Source organism: Aegilops tauschii, chromosome 2 (genome assembly GCF_002575655.3).
Source record: "Aegilops tauschii subsp. strangulata cultivar AL8/78 chromosome 2, Aet v6.0, whole genome shotgun sequence".
In the NCBI taxonomy this organism is placed as follows: Eukaryota; Viridiplantae; Streptophyta; class Magnoliopsida; order Poales; family Poaceae; genus Aegilops; species Aegilops tauschii.
The window spans coordinates 490696433-490719649 of record NC_053036.3 but is presented as its reverse complement, the minus strand read 5'-3'; the positions used below and the strand labels follow the sequence as shown (position 1 = coordinate 490719649).

The 23217-nt window shown below is 48.2% G+C and overlaps 2 protein-coding genes, 1 long non-coding RNA gene and 1 pseudogene across 3 annotated transcripts; 2 read left to right on the top strand and 2 right to left on the bottom strand.

Moving 5' to 3' along the window:
- The first annotated feature begins 4233 nt into the window (after positions 1 to 4233).
- Positions 4234 to 5875, top strand: LOC123497386 (uncharacterized). The gene is made up of 3 exons (XR_006671088.2): positions 4234 to 4761; positions 5534 to 5656; positions 5776 to 5875. It is a non-coding gene; the product is annotated as an uncharacterized lncRNA (long non-coding RNA).
- Positions 5876 to 13488: 7613 nt separating this feature from the next.
- On the bottom strand, positions 13489 to 15603 carry LOC109752672 (uncharacterized; annotated as a pseudogene).
- A 2103-nt stretch (positions 15604 to 17706) lies between these two features.
- On the top strand, positions 17707 to 20218 carry LOC109752680 (vacuolar-processing enzyme beta-isozyme 1-like). The gene is made up of 8 exons (XM_020311579.4): positions 17707 to 17978; positions 18099 to 18263; positions 18357 to 18513; positions 18608 to 18693; positions 18810 to 19009; positions 19131 to 19389; positions 19505 to 19711; positions 19796 to 20218. Exons 1-8 carry the CDS (start codon positions 17751 to 17753, stop codon positions 19976 to 19978), a joined length of 1485 nt encoding a protein of 494 aa, XP_020167168.1. The 5' UTR covers positions 17707 to 17750; the 3' UTR covers positions 19979 to 20218.
- LOC109752681 (plasmodesmata-located protein 8) lies at positions 20161 to 22839 on the bottom strand. Its single transcript, XM_020311580.4, has 3 exons — positions 21860 to 22839; positions 20706 to 20807; positions 20161 to 20550 (listed from the first exon to the last, which is right to left on the bottom strand). The coding sequence occupies exons 1-3, from the start codon at positions 22752 to 22754 to the stop codon at positions 20546 to 20548; spliced, it is 1002 nt and encodes a 333-aa protein (XP_020167169.2). The 5' UTR covers positions 22755 to 22839; the 3' UTR covers positions 20161 to 20545.
- Between the last annotated feature and the right edge of the window lie 378 nt (positions 22840 to 23217).

Here is a 23217-nt window from a genome sequence, read left to right as displayed (position 1 = left end):
CATGGGCCGGCCCGCCAGCTTTTGACCAAGTCAAACGGGCCGGCCTTTTCACAGGAATGGGCCACTGTTGGGCCGTGCCACGTGTCGACGTATCATAGGCACCTTCTGTCCAGTGAGTTGATGACATCTGTCCCAACGATGAGCCGACACGTGTTTCCTCTAGCCAATGATGATTTTACACGTGGAAAATCCCCATTGGTCGGGGCTGTTAATGGGTTATCGGATCCAAAACCCGACCCGATAGCTTAACGGCGTTCCGTTACGGTGGATGCCACGTGTCGGTCACCCTTGACGAAAGCACTTCTGTGACGCGCGATTTATCGTCATGGAAGTGGACACTTCCGTGATGATATTTTTGGTAATGTCATGGAATACTTCTACGACAGCACATGTATGCCTATCTTGATTCTGTCATAAATTTGTCATGGATGTACATGCATGACAAAAAAACGCGACCTACTGTGACAAACACGTATCATCACGGAAGTGTATTTTTTTTGTAGTGGTGAGAGCGATCACCGGGTTATATCTGGCACTTGGAAGGGTGTGTTTTATTAAGTATCCGGTTCTAGTTGTCATAAGGTCAAGGTACAACTCCGGGTCGCCCTTTTACCGAGGGACACGGCTATTCGAATAGAGAAACCTCCCTGCAGGGGTGCACCACATTACCCAACACGCTCGATCCCCTTTGGCCGGACACACTTTCCTGGGTCATGCCCGGCCTCGAAAGATCAACACGTCGCAGCCCCACCTAGGCACAACAGGGAGGTCAGCACGCCGGTCTAAATCCTATGCACGCAGGGGTCTGGGCCCATTGCACACCTGCACATTGCGAACGCGGCCGGAAGCAGACCTAGCCCCCTTAATACAAGCGCAGGCTTACGGTCCAATCCGGCGCGCGCCGCTCAGTCGCTGACGTCAAGAAGGCTTCGGCTGATACCACGACGTCGAGTGCCCATAACTGTTCCCGCGTAGTTGGTTAGTGCGTATAGGCCAGTGGCCAGACTCAGATCAAATACCAAGATCTCGTTAAGCGTGTTATTTTGAAGTAACCGCGAACACCGACCAGGGCTAGGCCCACCTCTCACCTAGGTGGTCTCAACCTGCCCTGTCGCTCCGCCACAAAGATCCACCCAGAGGGCCGTCGGGACAAAGCTCCTTTCAGCCCCCAATCCGTGAATAACTCGCGGGTACTCTACGAGTCGACCCGACTTTAGTCACCACATGTATCATATATTATGTATATAAGTATATACCCATGATCACCTCCCGAGTGATCATGGCCCAGTACTATAGCATGGCAGACGTACAAGAATGTAGGGCCACTGATGGAATACTAGCATCCTATACTAAGCATTTAGGATTGCAGGTAAAGGTAACAACAGTAGTAGCAAAGACAGAGTATGCACAGAATAGGATTAACCGAAAGCAGTAACATGCTACACTACTCTAATGCAAGTAGTAGAGAGAAGGAATAGGCGATATCTGGTGATCAAAGGGGGGGCTTGCCTGGAAGCTCAGCGAAGAAGGAGGGGTCGTCAACACCGTAGTCGTACTGGGTAGCAGCGGCGTCGGTCTCGGCGTCTAGCGAGAGAAGAGGGGGAAGAAACAATAAATATAATGCAAACAAATGCATGCCGATGCATGACATGACAATGAGCGGTGCTAGGTGTGCCCTAACGCAGTAGGAGGTGATACCGGCGAAGGGGGAAAACATCGGGGAAAGTATCCCTGGTGTTTCGCGTTTTCGGACAGATGAACCGGAGGGGGAAAGTTGCCCATGGGGGGGTTGTTTTCTATTTTCTTTTTCTCTTTACTTATTTTCCCTTTTTGTCTTATTTTATTTACCAGTTTATTTTTGTTTTATAAAATACAAAAGTTGTACCTAGATTAGTATTTCAATCTAGTCCACTGCCACAAAATTTGAAATCCAAAATAAAATAGTTTAATTTTTTTTAATTATAAATAGGCATTTAATTACTTCTTTATGTTGCTTTCTTATTTATTTTAGAGCACTTAAATATTTTATAGGAATGTGGTTTCTTCACCACAATTACATATGAATTATTTGCTACATCTAGAACTTTTTAGTTTTGACTTTCGAAATTTTTAATTATTTAACTTTGTTTTAAAATTGAATTTTGAATCGGTTCGAATCAACGCGAGATTAACATTAGTAATCGTGGTGACGTGGCATCAGTAGTAGAGGGTTACTGTAGCTTAATTATCTGGGCGTCACACGGGGCACCATATGGCGTAGGGGCGGACCAGGGCATAGGCCACTCCTGGACTAGCCCTGTCCACGGATCAGGAGATGGGCGCCATCCGGGCGGCAGTGGTGGTGTGGTTGATGAAGCCGGGAGCGGCGGTGGTGCAGTTGGTGGAGCCGGGGGCGGAGCAGGAGCGGGCACCGTGCGGAACTGCGGCGGCCTAGGGTTTTTGCCCCGGTAGTTGGGACTTCGACGCCAGCCGGATGGTTGAGGAGGTGCTGTTGGTGGAGGTGGCGGTGGCGGCGTGGACGCAGGCGGGCGAGGAGAAGCAGTGAAGACCTGAGGACGGGAGTCTTCGTAGTTAGGGCATGATCGGCCCATTGGAGCATCGAGCGAACCTCGGCGAAGGAGGGATCGGGATGCATCATAGGGATGAAGGAGACCTGCTTCTCGAACCGCTCACTGAGGCCGACGAGGAGGACATTGATGAGCTGGCGATCGTCGATCGGATCACCAAGTTCGCGGAGTTCATCCGCGATCGCCTTGAGGCGTTGGCAGTAGACGCCGACTGGTGAATCACCTTGCACCGTATTATGAAGCTCGGTGTGGAGATTGTTGGTGCGAGCGTCGATGTTGTCCTGAACGAACTGACGAAGGGTCGCCCATAGATCGGCGGCGGAGGCACCTTCACAGTGGACGAGATTGAAGATCTCTGTGGAGACTCGCATGTACATCCATTGAATAATGGCGAGATCATCCTTGACCCATTGCGGATCATGACGTTGAGGAAGAGAGTCGTCGGCAACGTAAGAGCGGAGATTACATCGCCCAAGGTGGACGTCGAAGAGGTGACGCCAATGATAATAGTTGTGAGCAGCAAGGTCTAGGGTTATGGGGATGTAGGGGCCAATATCGGAGATGGTGTCAATGAAGAAGATGGAAGGGGGTATTGGTGGGAGTAAATCTAGAGTAGAGGTAGAAGCGGGGGAGGCTGTGGCCGCAGCGACCTTGGCGGCGACGATGGCGGTGCGCGGCTCGAAGTAGCCGGGCGGCGGCGGCGGTGGCGGGGCTGGCGGGTTAGCCATACCCTAGGATCGAAAGTCTGATACCATGTAGAATTCTATTGAATAACTATTGAATAATTGTTGATGCAATATTGTGCCAGTACAAGAGGTATATATAAGAGCATAAGCCGCACCTAACCTAGCCCTATTACAAACCGAGTAGGAGTCCTAATTGAACTTATAAAGGATGAGCGGGTTGGTAGTCACAATCGCGGCATCCACGTCAGACTGTGAATAGTCCTGCGACTCGGGCGGCAGTGAACGAAAAAGCGGCAGCGAAAGAAAAGAAATGACCCCACGTCCTCCCACGCCCGACCCCCTCCTCCTCCTCTCCTCCTCCTATCGTCCCAACCCTAGCCGCCGCCCCCTCCTCCTCCCACCTCAGTCGTCGACGCCTCCTCCTCCTCCTCCCACCTCAGTCGCCTCCTAGGAGAGCTCGAGGAGCACGCCCCGTCCGAAGACAAGGTGGCTCCCATGCAGGGCATCCGGCAGCGCTGGCTTCTCCTCTCCTACGCCATCGTTGCCCACCCCTCCTCATCTCGTGCGGGCACGGAGGTGAGCTTCTCCAACAGCGGCGACGACCTGCAGTCAAAGGGCGACGGCGGCGGCGCTCGATTTGATCTACAAGAGAGAGAGAAGATGAGAGGGAGAGAGAGAAGGAAGGAGAGGAGGGAGAAATAGAGAGGAAAGAGGAGAGGGATGTGCGGCGGCGGCCGAGAGAGGGTCACCGGAAGGAACAGCTGATCATCGTTCATACCGCGCTGGGCCAGAGATGGCTCTGTACAGCCCACGCGTCCGTAGGTTCATTCTTCCTTCCTGTTGCTCTCCTCTTTTGATTAGCTGTAACTGCATGTTTGGGTCAGTGCTATGCATGCTGTCGTTCGGCAGTACTTTAGGCAAGTCAACCTTCCAATTCAGTACACGTCTGCACAAGGAGAAGAGCCCCTGTTAGCTTTTCTTTTTTTAGTTTAGACCAATAATCTACATCAGTCGATTTGAGGGTATGTTGAATGTGATATTTAATGAATATGGTCATTTTGTTGTTCAGATTACACAAGTGGTTGCCCCTGAAGTCTCCTCCTTGCCCGGCTTATTCATTAAGGTAAGATTTTGATTGTCTCAATTTGTCGCTTCAGTTCCACATTAACCATGAATTGTTGTGTGTAAATGCTCATATCCCGTTAAGTTCATGTGTATAAATCAAGTGGGTTGAAGTGTGCTGTGAATTTCCTGAAGAAGTTTACTTGAGATATTATATGCATGGTGTGGATTGTTGAGTTTGCTTGCTTAATGGAATGCCATGCCTGTGCAGATCAACAGGGGGAAGGTCCAGAGTGAGACCTTCAAGATGGATTTGATGTTGCTATTATTTCAGTTTGCAGATAGAGGATGTTATTCCAGCAAGACAGTGACGATGGCGATGACAAGTGAGATTTATGTTAAGGAGTATTAGCATATGCTCACAGGATCACTGGAAGCATATAAAGGTATCCACAATGATGGTTGCTTTCTTATCGACAAAGAATTGAATTATAATTATAGACGGTAAAAGTTGTCTTTTCATTTGTTAGAAAACATAGTGTACCTTTATAATCGTAGCTGTATGTAATGATCCATCATGTATTTTCTGTTTAAAAGCGCAACCAGTAATTGCTTGATGTCATGAAATGTCTATAATATTTTTTTACATTCTTAAGTTAGCCTCCAGACTATCTGCATTGTCATGGTAACTTTGGTAGGTTATAATATGCAGATCGATAATCCCGGTTCGGTTTGAGCTTTCCATGTGATTTTTTACCCAAATATTAGGATCACAACTTAACTAAAATTAGCAGTATAGTGTCAATGGGCGTCATCTGAAGCTAATAAGATGTTGTTACTGAAGAACATCCCCCTGCTACTTGCACAGTACGTGAAAAACACCCTAAATAGATTAAAGAAATCATACTTGACTGTGATTGCATTTGGTTGATGCTTACGTGTATTTCCCATCGGTAGATCAAAGGGGTAATCTACATTTTAGGTCCAAGCTTTCAATGCATTTTTCTATCTTTTTTCATATCCCAGTCATCATCTGCAAGGCCGAAGCATGCATGTCTATATGGTTTTGTGGCATTGATTTCGTTCCATGCCAGTTTATTTCCAGCAGTTGGTCTGCTTCTTCATAGAGATTTTATTAGTATACTAAATTAAATAAGAAACTGAATGTGTACTGCTTTCACCTTCCGTTTGAACATGATTGTCTTATTTGTGACATAGGTGAAAATTAGCAAGCAAGCTACAGTCGATGCATGGATGACCAAGTTTACTTGTTACTTTATGAAGATGATGATTCCTAAATAGAATTACGAGCTAGGTCCTGCATGTTGATCGTGCTTCAAGGTACAGTTGTTCGTGCCTTATAAAATTGTAATGCTTTTTATTGGTTGTGCATCCTAGGAACAAAAGCTTGATTCATAGAGAGTCGGAGAACTGATGAATTTTACTCTCTGTCATTACAGGGTAGAAGAGAATGGGGGAGGGGACGCGCGCTCCATATTTTGTTATGCACACCTTCCTAAACTATACTTTTCTTCTTAACATATGTTCATTGTCTAGCAGAAGTTGTAGATTTCAGCGTACAATAATTTCCAAAATGGTAGAAGGTAAGAACCATGTTACATGATCCTTTTGTGTTCTCTTGATTTAAAGTAATACGTACCTGTTAAACTTGGTGATGATTTTCGAGGTGTATTTATAAATTATCTGCCAAGGTTATTCCTTCAGGCAATTTTTTTCTTTGAAGGCTAGGCATATTCATTGTTTGGTTGGTTCTCTTTACTAGCAGGAAGATAACTACTACGTGTTGCTTAGTTATTAGCGGATTGACTGTATGAATGATCTTGTGTTCACCCAGAGTTATAGGTTTCTAAATACTAGGCTCTTGGGACTTAATTATAATGGTTAGTTTCGTTTGGATTCATGTCTTTGGTGCTACAGCCTAGGTAAAGCTCCTTCACAATAGTATTTAAAGCTTATATTGATAACTCCATCAGAGTTCAAGCATTAGGCTCTCTGCTCTGTGTATTTCCAGGCGTTCTATATAATGCTTTGATGTTCCTTTGTCACTGTTTGATGTTCTGCCTTGGGTGGCCATTGTCTTGGTTTACAACTCCATATGGCTACCTATGTATACGTATGTAGGTTTTGTTTGAACTGTAGTCAAATCGCATAGATGTTTCTATATTCTTGCCTTCCTCTTTTTAACTCATGAGATTGTTAGATAGTTGAATATCATTGGTCTCTGTCGGCATTCTATTTTCGTAGTTTGAAATGAGTATTGGTCCATTGATATTAAACTTCACAATAGGTAGTGGCATCTTCACGAAAAAAGTAGCGGCAGATATGCTGGTGATTTCTTTTCTGCTGCAGGAATGACACTATTCCCAAATCCTCAACACATATTTTTTAGTAACTGAGAGGATTATTCACCTTTGCTGCTGTAGGCGTTCAAGACCTGGCAGGGCTGGGTCAACCGGCCCTTCGTGTTCAAGACCCGGCTCTGATGAGCCTTGACAGCCGTGCTACCGGCTGGGCATCTTCATCCTGAGCCATGTCTGGAACCAGACCAGTAGGGGCACCCTGAGCGAGTACTCGAGGCATGCTGTCAAGTTGGATGAGTGCAACCAGGCCAGCTGCTGTGTGTGTCCACGGTTCATACAGTCAAGGCGTTCGCTCATCTTGGGCCAGAACGAGCACTACAAGGGGAACCGTTTTGTTACATTGTTGTGTTGTTGGTTAAAGATCATGTTTTTCTTCTCGAATTATGAAACCTCAAACAACAGTAGGATATAACCGTTTTGTTCGTTTTGCAATCATCCATCGAATAATATTTTAGAATTGTGCTCCGTCTTATTCAGAAGTTGTGGCTATTTTGTAGATTCATACAAGATACGGCTTTGTGTGCATTGAAATAGCAACAAGTTGGCCTCTTGGTCTTGTTTCTGTATACATTTGACTCATACACGCAGCCAGCATGTCCATGTGATCTCGATGAATTTCTCTATCCTGTTTTATGTTGTGATGTCTTTGATTTTTGTCTCTTCCAGATTTACATATAGATGCCTCGGTGAATACTCAAGAATTTATGTTCTTTTCTATTTACGGCCTTTAGGTATTTTATTTTTATTTTTATAATGATTCTGAAACGATGTCACTCCCTACTACTCTTGCTCTCCAGGCCTGGTGGCAGGATGCTTGGTCAAGAATGCAGGGTGAGCAAAACAAAACTATGAACGCTTTTATCTCTCTGGTCATCTAGAGCATATGGAGGGAGCAAGATAGCGGGCTTTGACAGTGTCTTCACACCGCCCCAGAGGGGGTTCCACTGAGGGCTTTCTCATGGAACACAGTGCAATGTGGTTTTATGCACGCCTATGAGCAGGCTACCCTGCACGCTGGTCTTCTACTGCTTTCCTAGGCCTATTACTTCCCCTGAGATGCTTCCAAGGGTTCTATTCGGCTCCGTTGTATTTTTTTCTTTTTTGATTGCTTTTCCTTCTCTATTTCTTTTTTTATGTGCAAGGCCATAATTTTTTACCATGCATCCTTGCTCACACAGAAGATTACTTCAAAATACACATGCTTCTAAAAATGCAGAATGTGTTTGCCCACGACTAAAACAAGTAATACATTGTACTTTTTTTCAAAGCACACATGGAATTAGCGGGCTCCTTAAGGTATTTCAAGGAAAAAACAGAATATGTTTAACTAATTTTCTATATTGCTTATTTATGCATTTGTGACCATAGCTTTCCACTTTAGCTCATAAACTGGATGGCAAAATAGAGTTTGCACATTTCATATCTGTGTTGTCTTATTAGGAAAATAGATTTTGTTTAATAGCTGATGCTTAATATGTTTTATCGACTGGTGAATGCTCAACTTTAGCTCATAAACTGGTCGGCAAATCCTAATTCTGATGGGGCTTTTGCCACTTATTGTTTTATGGTTGTCTAGACAGTTGATGGCATGCTTCTTTCTTGCTACTTGTCAATTCTTTTGTACAGGGTCCCTCAGCTACTTATGCTTTGCTAGACAATGAGAGTATGTAGATAGCATGTATGGTTTTTACATTGTTTTGCGCAGGTTGAGATGCATCACATGATGTTTTCCTTTTACGTTTATGAGTATTACAGAGTCCTTTCTTTTTCCACAAGGGGTAGTAGCTGTGCCATTTGATTCGAAGTACAAAGAGTTGATCACAAAGGGGTAGCATTCAGGATATATACACAAAAGAGTATAGAACCAAATTATATGATGTAATTGACCACTATTTCTATTAACTTCTCATGTACACAATGTTCACGAGTTCATGTATTAAGTACATTTTATTGTGTCACTTGTGTTTACTATTTTTTAATGCAAGTTTACGGCTACTCGGAGTTTCTAATTGTAGACTCAACTATCTTGACCTACCGATGATCTAGTTTGTGGCATTATTACCTTAAGAAAATATTTGCATTTAATTTCCTTTATATATAGGGGTATAAGTTCTTACCAAATGTACTCAAATATACGTTTATTGAAACAATGCAAATATTTTCAACACAAACATGGTTTTAAACGGGTCTCTGCGCCATTTGGCGCAACTGGTCATCTAGTTCTATTACAAGTTCTATTCTAACATAAAGGCTTCGTTGTTTGAGTTTTAGCTTTTCTATGAGTTTTTCTTACTTTGACTTGTTGACCATGAGAATTTGCTTGGACTTTTGTTGACCGGGATGGATTGTTTGGTCTCACGGAAGCTTGGACTATTGTTAGCCTCCTTGACTCGTGTTGACCGATTCATGTGGCATCATACGTAGGACTAAAACATGAAGGGCTCCCGTTGCCGCGCCCGCCTATTTTTAAGAAAACATGTAGAAATATGAAAGAAAATATATACGGTGAAATTCACAAAAAATTGAAAAGTTGTACCATATTTAAAGTTTGGATGTAAATTGCAATTAAGTCACTTTTTTTTTGTTTGGCTGTGAATTAGAGTCAAGTCACATTGTATTCAAAGTTTGGCCGTGAATTAGAAGTGGAGACAAATGACATACGAGTACCAACAAGAAAAATGGGGTAAGTTAGAAAACAATAAAAAAATACATAGCGATGATTGATGCAACGAATCCATAAATAAAATATATAAAATAACGGAAAAGCTATTTCGCCTAAAGTGTAACGCATGTTCGGAACGAGAAAAAGGAAGGGGCGCAAATGGGAATCGAACCTGCGACCTCCTGACCACACTAACCATTCCAACCAGGTTGCGTTGTTGAAAAATGCGCAGGTTCCATTCTTAATGCATAGAGGCTCTGTTTAAGATTAAAAATCTCAGAGTTGCTAACTTGGTGGCGCGTTTAGAGGGAAGATTTCTGGATACGTTGACTTGACCACCTTGATTTTGTCTCTGGATTGGAAGATCCACCATGATTTTTTTATGTGCGCTAAATCTATTGGTAGACTTTGTTTACAAGGATTTTTATAGTAAAAAAAATGATGCTAAATTTGTGTTTCGAACCTTCACCAAGCAGCTAACGTGGAACACGTAATAACCAGCCCAGCTGGACTAATTGTTGTGCAAAAGCAAGCATATCGCACTATTTTGACCATTCCCTGATGTTTTCTTTTTCTTTGTTCTTTGAGGAATCTCCATCACGTCCTTGTCTCCCTATTTCTTTCTTATTTGTTTTATTTATCGTTTCATAAGCACGCAATGATGACGATTCAGAGGAAATAATCTTAGATCATGAAAAAGAGTGTTCAATCAACCATCTGATTTCTTAAAACAATGCTTCAGTTTGCACTTGATATGGGAGGAGTTAAGTAGATTAGGAATCTCCATCGTCCATCCTCTTTCGCACCAAACTTTTGAAGAGTGGACAAGATGCTCCATCCCATAACATGGTTATTATGCGTTATAGTTACTAACATGGTTATTATGTGGTTATCGCATAGATGTACTATAGTTACCAACATGGTTACTACGTAGTTATCGGGCTAGATTTACTATAGTTATCAACATGGTTATTATGTAGTTATCGGGCTAGATGTACTATAGTTATCAACATGGTTAATTTTGTAGTTATCGAGCTACATGTGGTATAATACACCCCCGATAGCTTATGTGTAGATATCAACATAATTTACACATCACAGACCAGATAACTCATACACAAACAATGTGATAACTTTTACCTGAAGGAAAATAGCTATTTGAAAACATCCCCTCGCAGCTTATGTGTAAAAACCTTGATAATTTACACACCGGTCACATCACAGACCTGATAACTTATATACCCCGGTCTTGGTAAATATGGCGACCGGGTGAGGGGAGCGCTGTTGATGAAATATACCCCCGGTAACTTCTTGTGAGAATAGAATGATAACTCACACATGGCAAACCAGATAACTTATGTTCCCTAGTCCTGGTAACTTTGGCGGCGGTGTTGAGGGATGGGGGAGGACGTTGGAAAAAATAGTTGAATACACCCCCCCCCCCCCCCGGTAATTCATGTATAAGCACGGCAAACCTGATAACTCAGGTACAAACGGCACGGTAACTTTAGACCCGAATAAAAATTTGTTGAAACATACCCCGGTTACTTCTATGCAAATAGCATGGTAATGTATGCATCACGGACCTGATAACTTAGGTACAAATACCACGTAACTTTGACACGGGGGAAAGAAGTCGTTGAAAACACATCCCCGGTCACTTCTGCATAAATAACACTATAATATTCATATAATATAACTGATAACTTACGGTAACTTTTTGATGAAAAAAGTGATCAAAACTTGCCAACATGGGATCTAGTTTCAAAATTCTCGTCGCGGGGTATTTTGTATGTGAAACTATTTTTTAATCAGAAACGACAGTTTGAGCTATAGAACATTTTACAATTTCGAAATAGTGAGAATCTACAATGACATCAGCTTTCATGTGCTCTGGTGCATTTACATGTGGAGAGAATGTTGGGGGAGTCATTTTTATGCCCCGATAATTTTTATGTAACATGGATGGTAACTGACGTACCACAGACGTGATAAATTATTTAGCCTAGGTCCGGTAACTTTTGACCTAGAAAAAAAATTCGTCGAAACATACCAACATGGGATCTAGTTTCGAAGGTCTTGTCGCGACGAATCTTTTATATGAAGACAACTTTTCAATTCGGTCGATGGTTTGGGCAACAAAACATTTTGAATTTTGAAAAGAATATGCTGACATGATTAGTTCTGTTTTTCATGCATGTATGATTAAGAGCCGCATGCATGCACGGAGAGAGAAAGGAGGCCAACAACATAGAAGCTATTTGCATGCATGATACGTTCGGGTGTGTTTATTAAGAGCCGCGTTCGGGTGTGTTTATTAAAAGCCGCATGCATGTAAGTTATGATCGGATCTGTTGCTTAACGTCCTACTGGATGGAAGTTAGCAAAGTCCATAAAATAATAAAACACTGATTTACACACTCCACCAAAGAATTATATAACCAAGACGACATAGATATTTGTATAGCAAATACGCCAATATGGTTGTCGCAACGTACGTTAAGCCAGCTATACTCAACCTTAGACTTCATCCTCGATCTGTAATGCTAAAACAGTAGTGGACATCCTTCCACACGTACAAGAATACAAGCAACAGAATCTCTAAGTGGTAGTTCAGGCTAAAGAAAATGACAAAAATCAATGGCCCCGCTGAATTTAAGTTGGGTTCAATGAGCACTGAACTGCAGCATAGAATCCAAACAAGAGAACGTTAAGTACGAACTAAGACAGAGAAAATATAAGAGTGCCATCAAAAATAAACATCTTCGGAAGAACACACACCAATGACTACTAAAATATACCATGACAGCAATAAATCTGATGGCTCTCGGCTCTGGTCCAATATTGGCACCTACAAACGAAGAAGAAAAGATTTCACACTACCTTGTTTCATCCCTTAGAGCTGAACCTATGGTCAGTTGAAGATGCTTGTGCCTCAGAAAACCTTTACCAGATAAGATGGTTTGCTTCATATGTTTCTCCATGGTATAAGTTAATGTTTCAGGGTTCAGTTTTTGCAACCAATATCAGGATCAACCCTATGTAGCAAATGCTTAACTTGTAGAAACATGTCATTATCACTTGTACCTTTTGGTTGTCTTGAGTAATCTCATTCCTCCATTGCGGCAGAGAGATGAGCCGACAATCACATCAGAAGTGTCACTAAGCAACATGAACCTTCCTCCAGTAGGGTATGTCTTCTTTTTCGGTGTGGAGTAGGATATGCTGATCAATGAACATGTATGATAGCAAGAAGTGCATGCATAATCGTGGTGAATTCATTGAAACCAAGGCAGCCAGTTGTTTGGATGCACCCTAGACCTTGAGATGCCACACCGCTCCACGAATATTGTACAATATATCATAAACAAAATCAACATCAATACACGGGATGAGGCGAGACCGTTAGAGCACCGAGAAGCTGCCACTACCTGTATGTGGCCTGCGCGGGATTTTTTTTTTGTTGAGAAGCAGGAGATTTGGACGGATCAGACTGGAAAGCGAACCATCTTTGGGTGTCCTTCCTTGCATCTGGCACAACTCGCTGAGAAGTTTTCGGGCGGTGGTGCCTCCTTGGCGTCTTCTCTTCCCTCATCGAGGCTCTACCATGGAAGGGAAGAAGGTACTACCGCGGCACCGATCTGCATCGTCAGGAAGGTTATGCGAAGGGAAGCGAAAAGGGGAGATGCGTACGAACCATGAGCTCCATCGCCATGGCCTACACCGCCGCCGGCCGCACGGGGATGAGAATCTTTGGTGCGTCATCCTCTCGCAACAAACTCGCAACCTACATAGGATGTCAGCCCGATTAATAACAACGCGCCCAGGTCGGTTTGCGGAGTAGAGGCCCGGTTATGTTGGGTCGTCCGGTGAATGCGCTGTGACGGGGCAAAAAAGGTACCACGGGACGCTGGAGTAATCTGGACTCTCAATAAGTTTGATCGGAGGGTTGAGGATGTCAAATCGCTTTGAGAAGGCGTAGCTAGCTGAGTTTATTACTGTTTAGTTATATATGAAGAGGGACCTTAAGTAGGGTCAAAGCCATTACTACAACATCCAACATTTCTCTATCTCTTCTCTACTTCTCTAATCTCTAATAATACTAATTTTTTTCGAGAAAACGCAAGAGACTTTGCGTTTCATTTCATTGAGCATGAAGACATCAGGGGTACAACCTCCAGAAAGGAGGGACACACACACACACACACATATATATATACACACGACCGTCCTCACCAAACGACTACAAATAGGTGAGGAGGTGCCCTCAACTACAGGCACACAACAACATTAGGCCTCGCCCAGCAGGGCAGCGTCACTGCCATTGCCAGACAGCTCCAGGGACGATTGCAGCTCCAGGACTGCCCAGGCCAACGTACCTCTCACCCATGTCCCTAGAGAGTCAGCGGGTGAAGGGCAGGACTCAACAGGAACTGGTGTAGCAACCGTTGGAGAAGCGCGGGCGCTAGCATACATTGCGATCTGCTCCTTGTGTAGCAGTCTATGCCAGAGCAATGCATCACTAGCCTCCATCTGCCGCATCAAACTCCACTTGCAGCCAAAGCAGCGCCTACAAAAGGGGAACGGCGCTGAGACGCCGCCGCTGCCCGGTCCGGGAGGCCGGACCTGGGATTTCTCTCGGTGCTCGAGGAGGAGATCTGGTCAGGGTCATGCCAACGCCTCCAAGGAGGTGACGGCACCCTCGGGCGTCGCCGTTGGCAGTGCAGGCCGTCGCCGCGCGGGGATTTCGCCCAGACCCATGAACAAGGACCTCAGATGCAATGGCAGACCGGACTTGGAGAAGAACGTCGGAGAAGACCAGCACACATGGAGGGACGCCTAGGAACATTGTAGTCGCAGGAGGAGCACCGACCGGCGCAGCGCCAGCAGGCCGGCCACCGCCGGGAGCGCGACGAGCAGGCGACAACAGCCACCTGCACCGCGCCGCCGCCGCGCCGGCCCGCAGCCTCCGCCGCCAGGAACCGCCGGGGCACAGCAGAGCAGCAGCCGTCAAGGACTGTCGCGCGCGTGCTCACCCGCCCAGCGGCTACCACTGACGGCGGCCGGGAGGGGTGGAAGGAGGGGGACGGGTGGGTTGGGGGCAGAAATGCGCAGCCCAGATCTGGGCGCCCTCATCTCTGCAGCTCGCAGCAGCGGCCGGCCGCTGCCACAGCAGCGCCACCGCGCATGCGTTCCACACTATCACGGCCTCCCCTGAGCGCAGACGACCGCCTGCCTTGCCACCGCGCGCTCCCGCCGCTCCAGCGCAAAAACAGCAGCGCGCGAGCTCACGGACAAGGGCCCCGCCGCCGCCGTCCACCGGCGAGGGCTTCGCCCGCCGGTATCCTCCGGCAACGGCGAGGGGAGGGAGGGGAGGAGGGGAGTTTGAGCTGGCGGCTAGGGTTTCGCCACCCGAGTCGCCCCCTGGGAGCGACGCGGGGCCGCGGGGGAGGGAGGGAGTTCTAATACTAAAAATAAATGTAAGGTTTCATTTTTCACTTTGTTTCCACCGTCACTTCATCCAACCTCCCATCCTTTACCAGTTTTTCCCGGTTTCCCGTCCCTTCCTATCTTTCAGCAACCCAATCTTTGGTAAGTAAATAAATAGCAATAAATTCTGGTCTGTAGACAAATAAATATCAATCAATACTTATCTTTGGTGACCCAACAAAGCAGATCAATCACGGGCTCATACCTATTTTTCCAGTTTAAGTGACAAACAATTTACGCTTTATATAAGCAAAACATTATTTCATTTTGTGATTTGTTTTGCATGAATATTTGCTTTGGATGGTTGTCATATTGTGCTAAAAAATATTTGAACCCCGTGGTAATGCACGGACACGTACGTAGTCTATTAAAAACCACAGTGTACAAACATATATTTGTTACATTTTCTAATTGCTAATTTGCTATGATAAGAGCAACTCCAATGGGGCGATCCATTTCGTCCGCCCGCGTCCGTTTGGATCGGCGCGGACAAAAGTGGCGGCCCAACGCACCGACCCAAACTCAAATCGTGTCCGCCTGGCGTCTGCACCGACCCATTTCCGGCCCAAAATTGCGCCTGGAATGCGTCGGCGCGGACGCGCCGCGCGTCTCCTCGCCGTCCGCCGCGTCCTCACCTGGCGGCCATCCAACTACGACGGTCAACATAATTTATGACGACCGCCCACCTTGGGCCCATGCGTCAGCGACGGCGGTCGTCCTTTTTTAAGCCGGGCGTGCGGCGGGGCCGTCCTCATCCACTACCACTCACCCCCCGTCCCCATCTGGCCACCCCTGCCCCTACGCCGGCGAGAACCCTAGCCACCGCCAGCATGGGCTTCTTCTCCGGCATCGGCAGCAGCCGCAAGGGCAAGGCCCCCGCTCGCCATTCCCCCTCCCTCCCCGCCCTCCCCGCGCCGGCGCGCGCTCCCCGGCAGAGGCAGCGCATCAACGTGCCGTTGCACCAGGCCAAGTGGCACTGGCACCACCGCGTGCCTCTACCGTACCCCGACGTGACGCTGCCGCATGACTGGCATTTGGATCCGGAGAGGATCCCAGTGCCGGCGGCGCAGTGGACGGTGAGGGCCCATGCGGAGGAGGTGCGGCGCCTGCGGGCGTTGCTGACGTCGGAGCAGCGCGCCGAACCGCACTTCGCCGTCGACTCGCCCAACTGGGCTCGATGGTTCGCCTTCGAGCACGAGGAGGCGAGGCGACGCGGCGTCGACCACAGCCTGCCGCCACCCGCGCTCGTCGTCCGCGACGAGGACCAGGAGGCCGAGGCCGCCTACCAGGCGGCCATTAAGGAGAGCGAGGAGGAGGAGCGGTGGAGGGAGGCGGATGAAGCGGCTTTCGAGGCTGCCATGGCGGAGGCCATGGCCCTCTCCGCGGCGGGCAACTGCGTTGTGCCGCCGGTGACACCGCCGTCCCCGCCCAAAGCCGAGCCAGAGGAGCCGGCCTACCTCGAGCGCTACTCCTGGACCGGAGTAGTGCGCGAGTGGGTCAGCGCTCCGCCGATCTGGCTCGGGGCGACGAAGAAGCAGGAGGCGGCCTACCTCGACCACTGGCGCCGCGTTCGGCTGGCGGACGAGCGCCTGCAGATGCTCGAGCGCGAGGCCGAAGAGGAGGCGCGCCAGGCCCAGGCAGCGGCACAGCCCGACATCGCCGCCCTCTGGAACACGGCGTTCCCCTGGGCCGGCCCTGCGCCGACGTTGATCGACCTCACCGGTCCCGACGCAGACGCCGCCGCCGACGAGGACGCCTAGGGCAGCGCGTCGTCTAGTTTTTAGTGTTTAATTAATGTAATGTGGACTATCGCCGGCCTTCGTGACCGGCTTTTATGTTTAATTAAATGCATGTATTTATTTTTAAAATGCTTGCAATATTTTTTTGACGCGCGGACGAAATGGGTCGGGCCAGCGTTGGGCGCTTGCACCGACCCAAACACAGCGCCGGACGTTTGTGTCCGCCGGGCCGACCCAAACGGACGGCGTTTTGTCCGTTTGGGTCGGCCCCTTGGAGTTGCTCTAAGGATCTGGACTAGGCGAGTCCTTCACGTTTTCAGCCGCAGCGAAGAAGTGCATACGCTGTCCCTTTCATGTGGTCGCACATTCTACTTATATAGGAGTATATTTCTTCTTCAAAAAGTCGGTTCACATCATGCGCCTGCTTGCTTGACTAGCTAGGCCGTGTTCTCCTTTCGCCACCTCAACAGGCACTGCCCGGTGGCCATTTTTGCAGGAAGCAGTACCGTGGGAAGATCACCTGCTACAAATTTGGAGCCTCGGTGCGCAAGGCGTCCGTACCTCTCCTTTCCCATTCCGTGCGATGGATGCAGCTGGGAGGCTGCCGCCCCAAACCACGGAGCTGTGTCGCCGGCTAATTCATGGTGCTAACCGCCATCGCCGGTGCTGAGTGGGCAGTTTCTTCGCACATCCTAGGTTTTCATTTCTACTACTAGCTGAGAAGTCCGTCCGCGTCATCGTGAGTTGATCACGCTCCTCTGTCATCCTTCCATCATTTGCAAAAGCTGCATCATGAAGAAACAGTAGCGTGCGAGGGTCTACTCCCCTGTCCTTTCCTCTTATCATCGTCCGCTAATTCATCACGCTAACCTGCGACCGCCGTGGTTGGCCACGGCCGAGATCACGGCATTTTAGCTAGTTTTAGGCGGGCATTATCAAGTCAAAAATGGGAAATTGTGCACGCCACGCAAATCCCACTACGGATACGGAGGCGCTGCGCCTGCGCGCCCGCGCGAGCGAACTGCCAGGCGATCGACGATCACACTTCACCCCCTGCGCGCACTGCACGCCGCCGCGGCTATAAAATGCGGCCCCAGCCCCCGCCGGAACGATCACACTTCACTCTCTGCCTTCTCTTCCTCTCTAGGCTCTAGCACACGCACATGATGAACTCGAGGGTGGCGATGGCTGCGTGGTGGGTTTGTGGACTCCTCCCGCTCCTGGCGGATGCGGCCAAGGGGAACTCGGAGCCGCTGATCCGGCTGCCGACGGAGAATGGGCATGCCCCTGCCCCTGCGCCTGGCCCTGCCGCGTCGGCGGCGGGTGAAGAGGTGACGAAGTGGGCCGTGCTCGTTGCCGGCTCCTCCGGCTACGAGAACTACCGGCACCAGGTGAGACGAGAGTCCTCAATGCAGCTCGTATACCATTCATCCATTTCGAATATGAAAATTCTGATAGCGTGTGCTTGCTCAACGATTGTTTGTGGTGTTGCACACTTGCACGACGTATAGGCCGATGTGTGCCACGCGTACCAGATCCTGAAGAAGGGGGGGCTAAAGGATGAGAACATTGTGGTGTTTATGTACGATGACATCGCCAACAGCCCCGACAACCCAAGGCGTGGAACCGTCATCAACCATCCCAAAGGCAAAGATGTTTACCATGGTGTTCCCAAGGTATACATCATTAGTTCCCTTTAATTCAAACAAGAGTGTTGTTCGATGTATTCCTAAATTCCTACCAATGACTGATGATCAACTTTTCTACAGGACTACACTGGTGACCAGGTCACTGCTAAGAACTTTTATGCGGTTCTCCTGGGGAACAAAACCGCGGTTACCGGAGGGAGTAGGAAGGTGATAAACAGCAAACCAGAGGATCACATCTTCATCTTCTACTCGGATCATGGGTCTCCTGGTTCACTTGGTACATGCATACATAATCCCACATAAACGACCTTGTAGTTCAGCTGATATGTTTTGTGCTATAACTTTGCTAACTTTATCAAGTTTTCATGTAGGTATGCCCAACGGGCCAGATGTTTATGCTGACGACTTCATCAAAGTGTTACGGCAAAAGCATGCTTCCAAAAGCTATTCGAAAATGGTATGTATCCTTTCTTTTCTTTTTCCCTTCAAAATTATACTATATATATTTTTAATCTGAAACGGCATGTATGCTTTGAGTCCCATCTCTAATGAGAATTACTACAATTTTGGCAGGTCATATATGTTGAAGCGTGTGAAAGTGGCAGCATCTTTGAGGGTTTGATGCCACAAGATCAGAATATTTATGTTACAGCGGCATCAAATGCGGTAGAAAGTAGCTGGGCAGCATACTGCCCTGATGATGGAACGCCACCTCCTCCTGAATATTTTACCTGTTTAGGTGACTTATACAGTGTTTCTTGGATGGAAGACAGGTATGTAATAAGCATCAGCTAGCTGTAATATATGTGGTACAATGTACAAGTTTGTATCAGTTGTCCACAATCATGACGCTTGCTTGCTATTCTTAACCATTCGATCCTGATTAATTTGCAGTGAAACTCAAAATCTAAAGAACGAAACCATCAAGCAGCAGTACGAGGTGGTTAAAGCGAGAACGGCACCCCGAAATGAGTCCATTAGAGGTTCTCATGTCATGGAGTATGGCGACAAGACTTTCAAGGAGGACATGCTTTTCCTCTACCAAGGTTTCGATCCGGCGAAGTCAAGCATCAGAAACAGGCCGCTGCCTATGCCCAGCCTCAAGGGTGCAATCAAGCAAAGAGATGCCGATATTCTCTTCATGTGGAAGAAGGTAACAAAAATCCCGCTTAGTATATCTTGTCTAGTTCATCTTCTCTGTTACACTACTAAGTTTCATGTGTTTAGTTTTGACTAATTTGTCTGCTAATCTATCTTCTCGCTTTCAGTATGAGAAGTTGAATGGGGGATCAGAAGAGAAGCAGAGGGCCCTCAGGGAGGTCAAAGAAACCGTGCTGCACAGGAAGCATCTGGACAGCAGTATCGATTTCATCGGGAAGCTTGTCTTTGGGTTCGACAAGGGGCCTTTGGTGCTCGAGGCTGCTAGAGGCTCTGGCCAGCCATTGGTCGACGATTGGGATTGTCTGAAGACGATGGTGAGTGTGACAGTTTCTTACTCTGCACTCTTTCTGTTTCCGGTTGAGCTTACTCTGTAGTCTGTACTTGATGCCAACCGTCAGGTGCAAGTGTTCGAGTCCCAGTGCGGATCACTCACTCAGTACGGCATGAAACACACGAGGGCGTTCGCAAACATGTGCAACAATGGCGTCTCCGAGGCCGAGATGAAGGAGGCGAGCATCAGCGCTTGCGACGGCTACGACATGGGGAGGTGGAGCCCGTTGGTTCGAGGCTACAGCGCCTGATCCGCTTGCAGTGCAGTACTACTACATGGCAGCAGCAGCAGCCAGAGCTCCGGAGGTTCCTAGCTAGACCTCGTATGGTGTACATACACACATTGGTATACCGTATACATACAAGAAAGAAGAAACCGCCCAACAATGGCGCCCCTGTGGTATTGGGTTAATCAGTAGTGTATGGTCGTGCCTTTGTAAATCGAATTTGACTGCAATCAATTGAAAGGCAATTATTACTATGTAGCAAAAGTGTGTCAATGTCTTTGCATGACAGTGCCATCTTTTTTTTTTCGTGACAATGGTTGGCAGTGCCATCTGATTTGGTAATAATAAACAGGTGAGCCATGATTAGTGGACCAAAACTGATGACCCATTGCAGTAAGGTAGTGCTCCTCCTACAGGCAGCCCTACCAAGATCACTTACATAAGCTAATGCTGACAAGATGAGATCAAGATCTTTGTGAAGCTCCCTTGATGCTAGCGTGGATCTGTCTTTCGCAAGTCGTTCGGTCTCGGGCCCGTATGCCAGTATGCGAGAACTGACGGTTCTTCCAGGAGGCGACCTAGTTAGATTAATTAACCTGCATTGATACACCAGTTTTCAGCGGGTTAGTGACTTAGTTCTTCAGACTCTGCTTTTTGACAAGCACTCGCTGCGATTGGTAAGTATAATATAGAAGGGCATTCAGATGCTCTACGAACTGAAAACAAGAGAAAGTTTTCGAGGAGGCCTTACATGATTTCTTGAGGAAGGAGATGAAGACCACGATGAGGGCCAGCCCTGCCAAGATGCCTATGATTATGGCCAGAGTCCGCCCCACGTCATCTTGCGAATAATCTTCTTATCACCAAAAGAAAACCAGACGATCGGATTAGAATAAGCATGTACAGTAGTACTAGTACAAAGTCAGATGCGCACTCTGGCCGAGTGGCTCTTTTCATCTAGTTTATCGGGAATATATTCAGAATAGGAGTGGTTGGCCGGCCCTCGCCGTCAGCCGCCGCCCGCCGGCAAGGTCTATTGCCAGTCCCACAATGTGCGCGCCTATCGCGGCCGCAGCCCTAGGCCCGACATGCTGAAGAAACCAGTGTCGTTTGGTGGCCATCAGAAAGTTCTTTGAACCTCTAGATCAAAAGGTCGAATCCATGACAATGTGTTCTCGGAAAAAAAAAATCCATGATAATGTGATGGCAATCGCCTTTGCTGTTTTATTGGACGAGAGAACGTATCATCATGACTTGTTGATGTCACGTCAAAGTTCAGATCGCCTTAATGGCACTGTTTGTCTCGCCTAATGGATTCCGATGATTAGCATATCTTAGGGATACGACTAAATGGTGTCCGTGGAGCTTAGCGGCTGATATGGCTGACTAAGCGGTGTTCCAAATGATGATGGCAAGCTTTGGTGTTCTCTGCAATCGAGTGACTGATCTCATGTCCCTTTCTCTGGTGCTAACCGGGACACACACAGACCTATTTGATCTACTAGCAGCTAATTAAGTACTGTATGTCCCCGCAAAAAAAAAAAATTAAGTACTGTATGTGCTCCTAGTTTACACCTTGGTACGGTGATTGTAGTAGACAAGTGGACATGCTGTGATAAGGCCATCCATCGTGCAAGCCCATTAAGTTAGATAGATGAAAAAGAGGATGTCAGAGGACATATTCCGACCGATCTCACTTATCAACTTTGGTAAGTTTACCCATTGCCCATCGGAATCAATTCCAACACTGCAACTTGCTCCGCCAATTGGCAGTTGATACCATCTAACGGTGACATCATGGCATCACGAGGTAGTTTTTCAGAGAGAGTAACGAATTCTGGCAATATTTCATTCGTCGGTTCAAAGTTCAGACGAACAGAGGAGGTGCATGGCCTGGTAACGTACCTTGTGACGGCCGGAAGTAGTAGCCGCTGGCCCAGTACCGGACGTAGCACTGCGCCAGGTGCACGTCGGCGGCGAGCGCCGTGCCGCAGGCGCCCTTGAGCTGCCCGACCGCCTGCGCGAGGCACCCCGTGCAGTCGGCGGCGGCCAGGTCGCCCAGGCACTGCGAGACCCCCTGCACGCTACCGGAGCTGCCCACCCTGTACCCGTCGGCCGCCGCGGCCTGGAGCGCGCCCAGCACGGCGTCCCGGTCCCGGAGGAAGCCGGCGTCGGCGCTGGTGCTGGCGCTGCACTTGCGGTACACCATGGCCGTGTCCGGCCGGCCCACGAAGTTGGTGCCGTCGTAGCGCACGTAGCACCCCTCCAGCTGCAGCGACGCCGCGTAGGCGCCCGGGCACACCTGGCCGAGCTGCGCCAGCGCGTCCCGCACGCACGCCGCGCACTCGGCGTTGCCCAGGTCGCCGCGGCACTGGTAGAGCCCGTACGCGGCGGCGCCGTCGCCCGTGCCGTTGGCGAAGCTGCTGTACGCGGCGTTGGGCGCCGCGTCGGTGATGGAGGCGAGGAGCGACTTGAGGTTGCCCTCGTAGGGGGTCCCCGGCTGGTACTTGGACGGCGAGCACCCCGCGTAGATGAACGTGTCGGTGTCCGCCCCCGTGAACCCGGCGCCGAGGCCGATCACGAGCAGGATGGCGGCGGCGGCGGCGGCGGCGACGCGCCCACGGCGGAGTTGGCTGCGAAGGTGCATGGCCGACGATGGCGAGACGAACGTGCACATGATGCGCGCGCGCGTGTTTGTGGTGGGTTCGATGGCTGTGGTGACCGGGGGAGTGGCCAGTGTCCTGGGAGTGAAGAGAAGGTGATGGGGAGGACGCGGAATAAATGCGAACTTTTTGGTCATGCTTTGCGAGGATTCCTGGCGTGGGAGGCCGTAGCCCCGCAAGACATTATAAAGTCATACAACAGTAAAACTAAAGTCACCATCTAGGCAACATCTGTCACTACTCCTATCCAATAGATGAAGGGATAATACACAGACCTCGCAGCCAAACCTAAGGCCAACTCCACCGCACGACCTCAAATGGACATCCGGTTTGGCCGGATTTTGTCCTTTTGGGGCGGCAATGGGTTCGCCCATGTCCGCGTTTGTCCGTTGGGTCATGGGTGAGCCCAACGCGCGGTCGCACCCCAAATCATGTCTGGGATGGACGTGATTAAAAAAACAAAAAAAACTTAAATAAAATACCTAAAAAAGTAAATAAACGCAGTTAAAAAAACTTAAAAACATATTTAGGGGTCACGGCCACAAAACGGCCTAGTTTCACGGTCCACTTAAATGGTCCAGTTCCATAATTAACATAAAA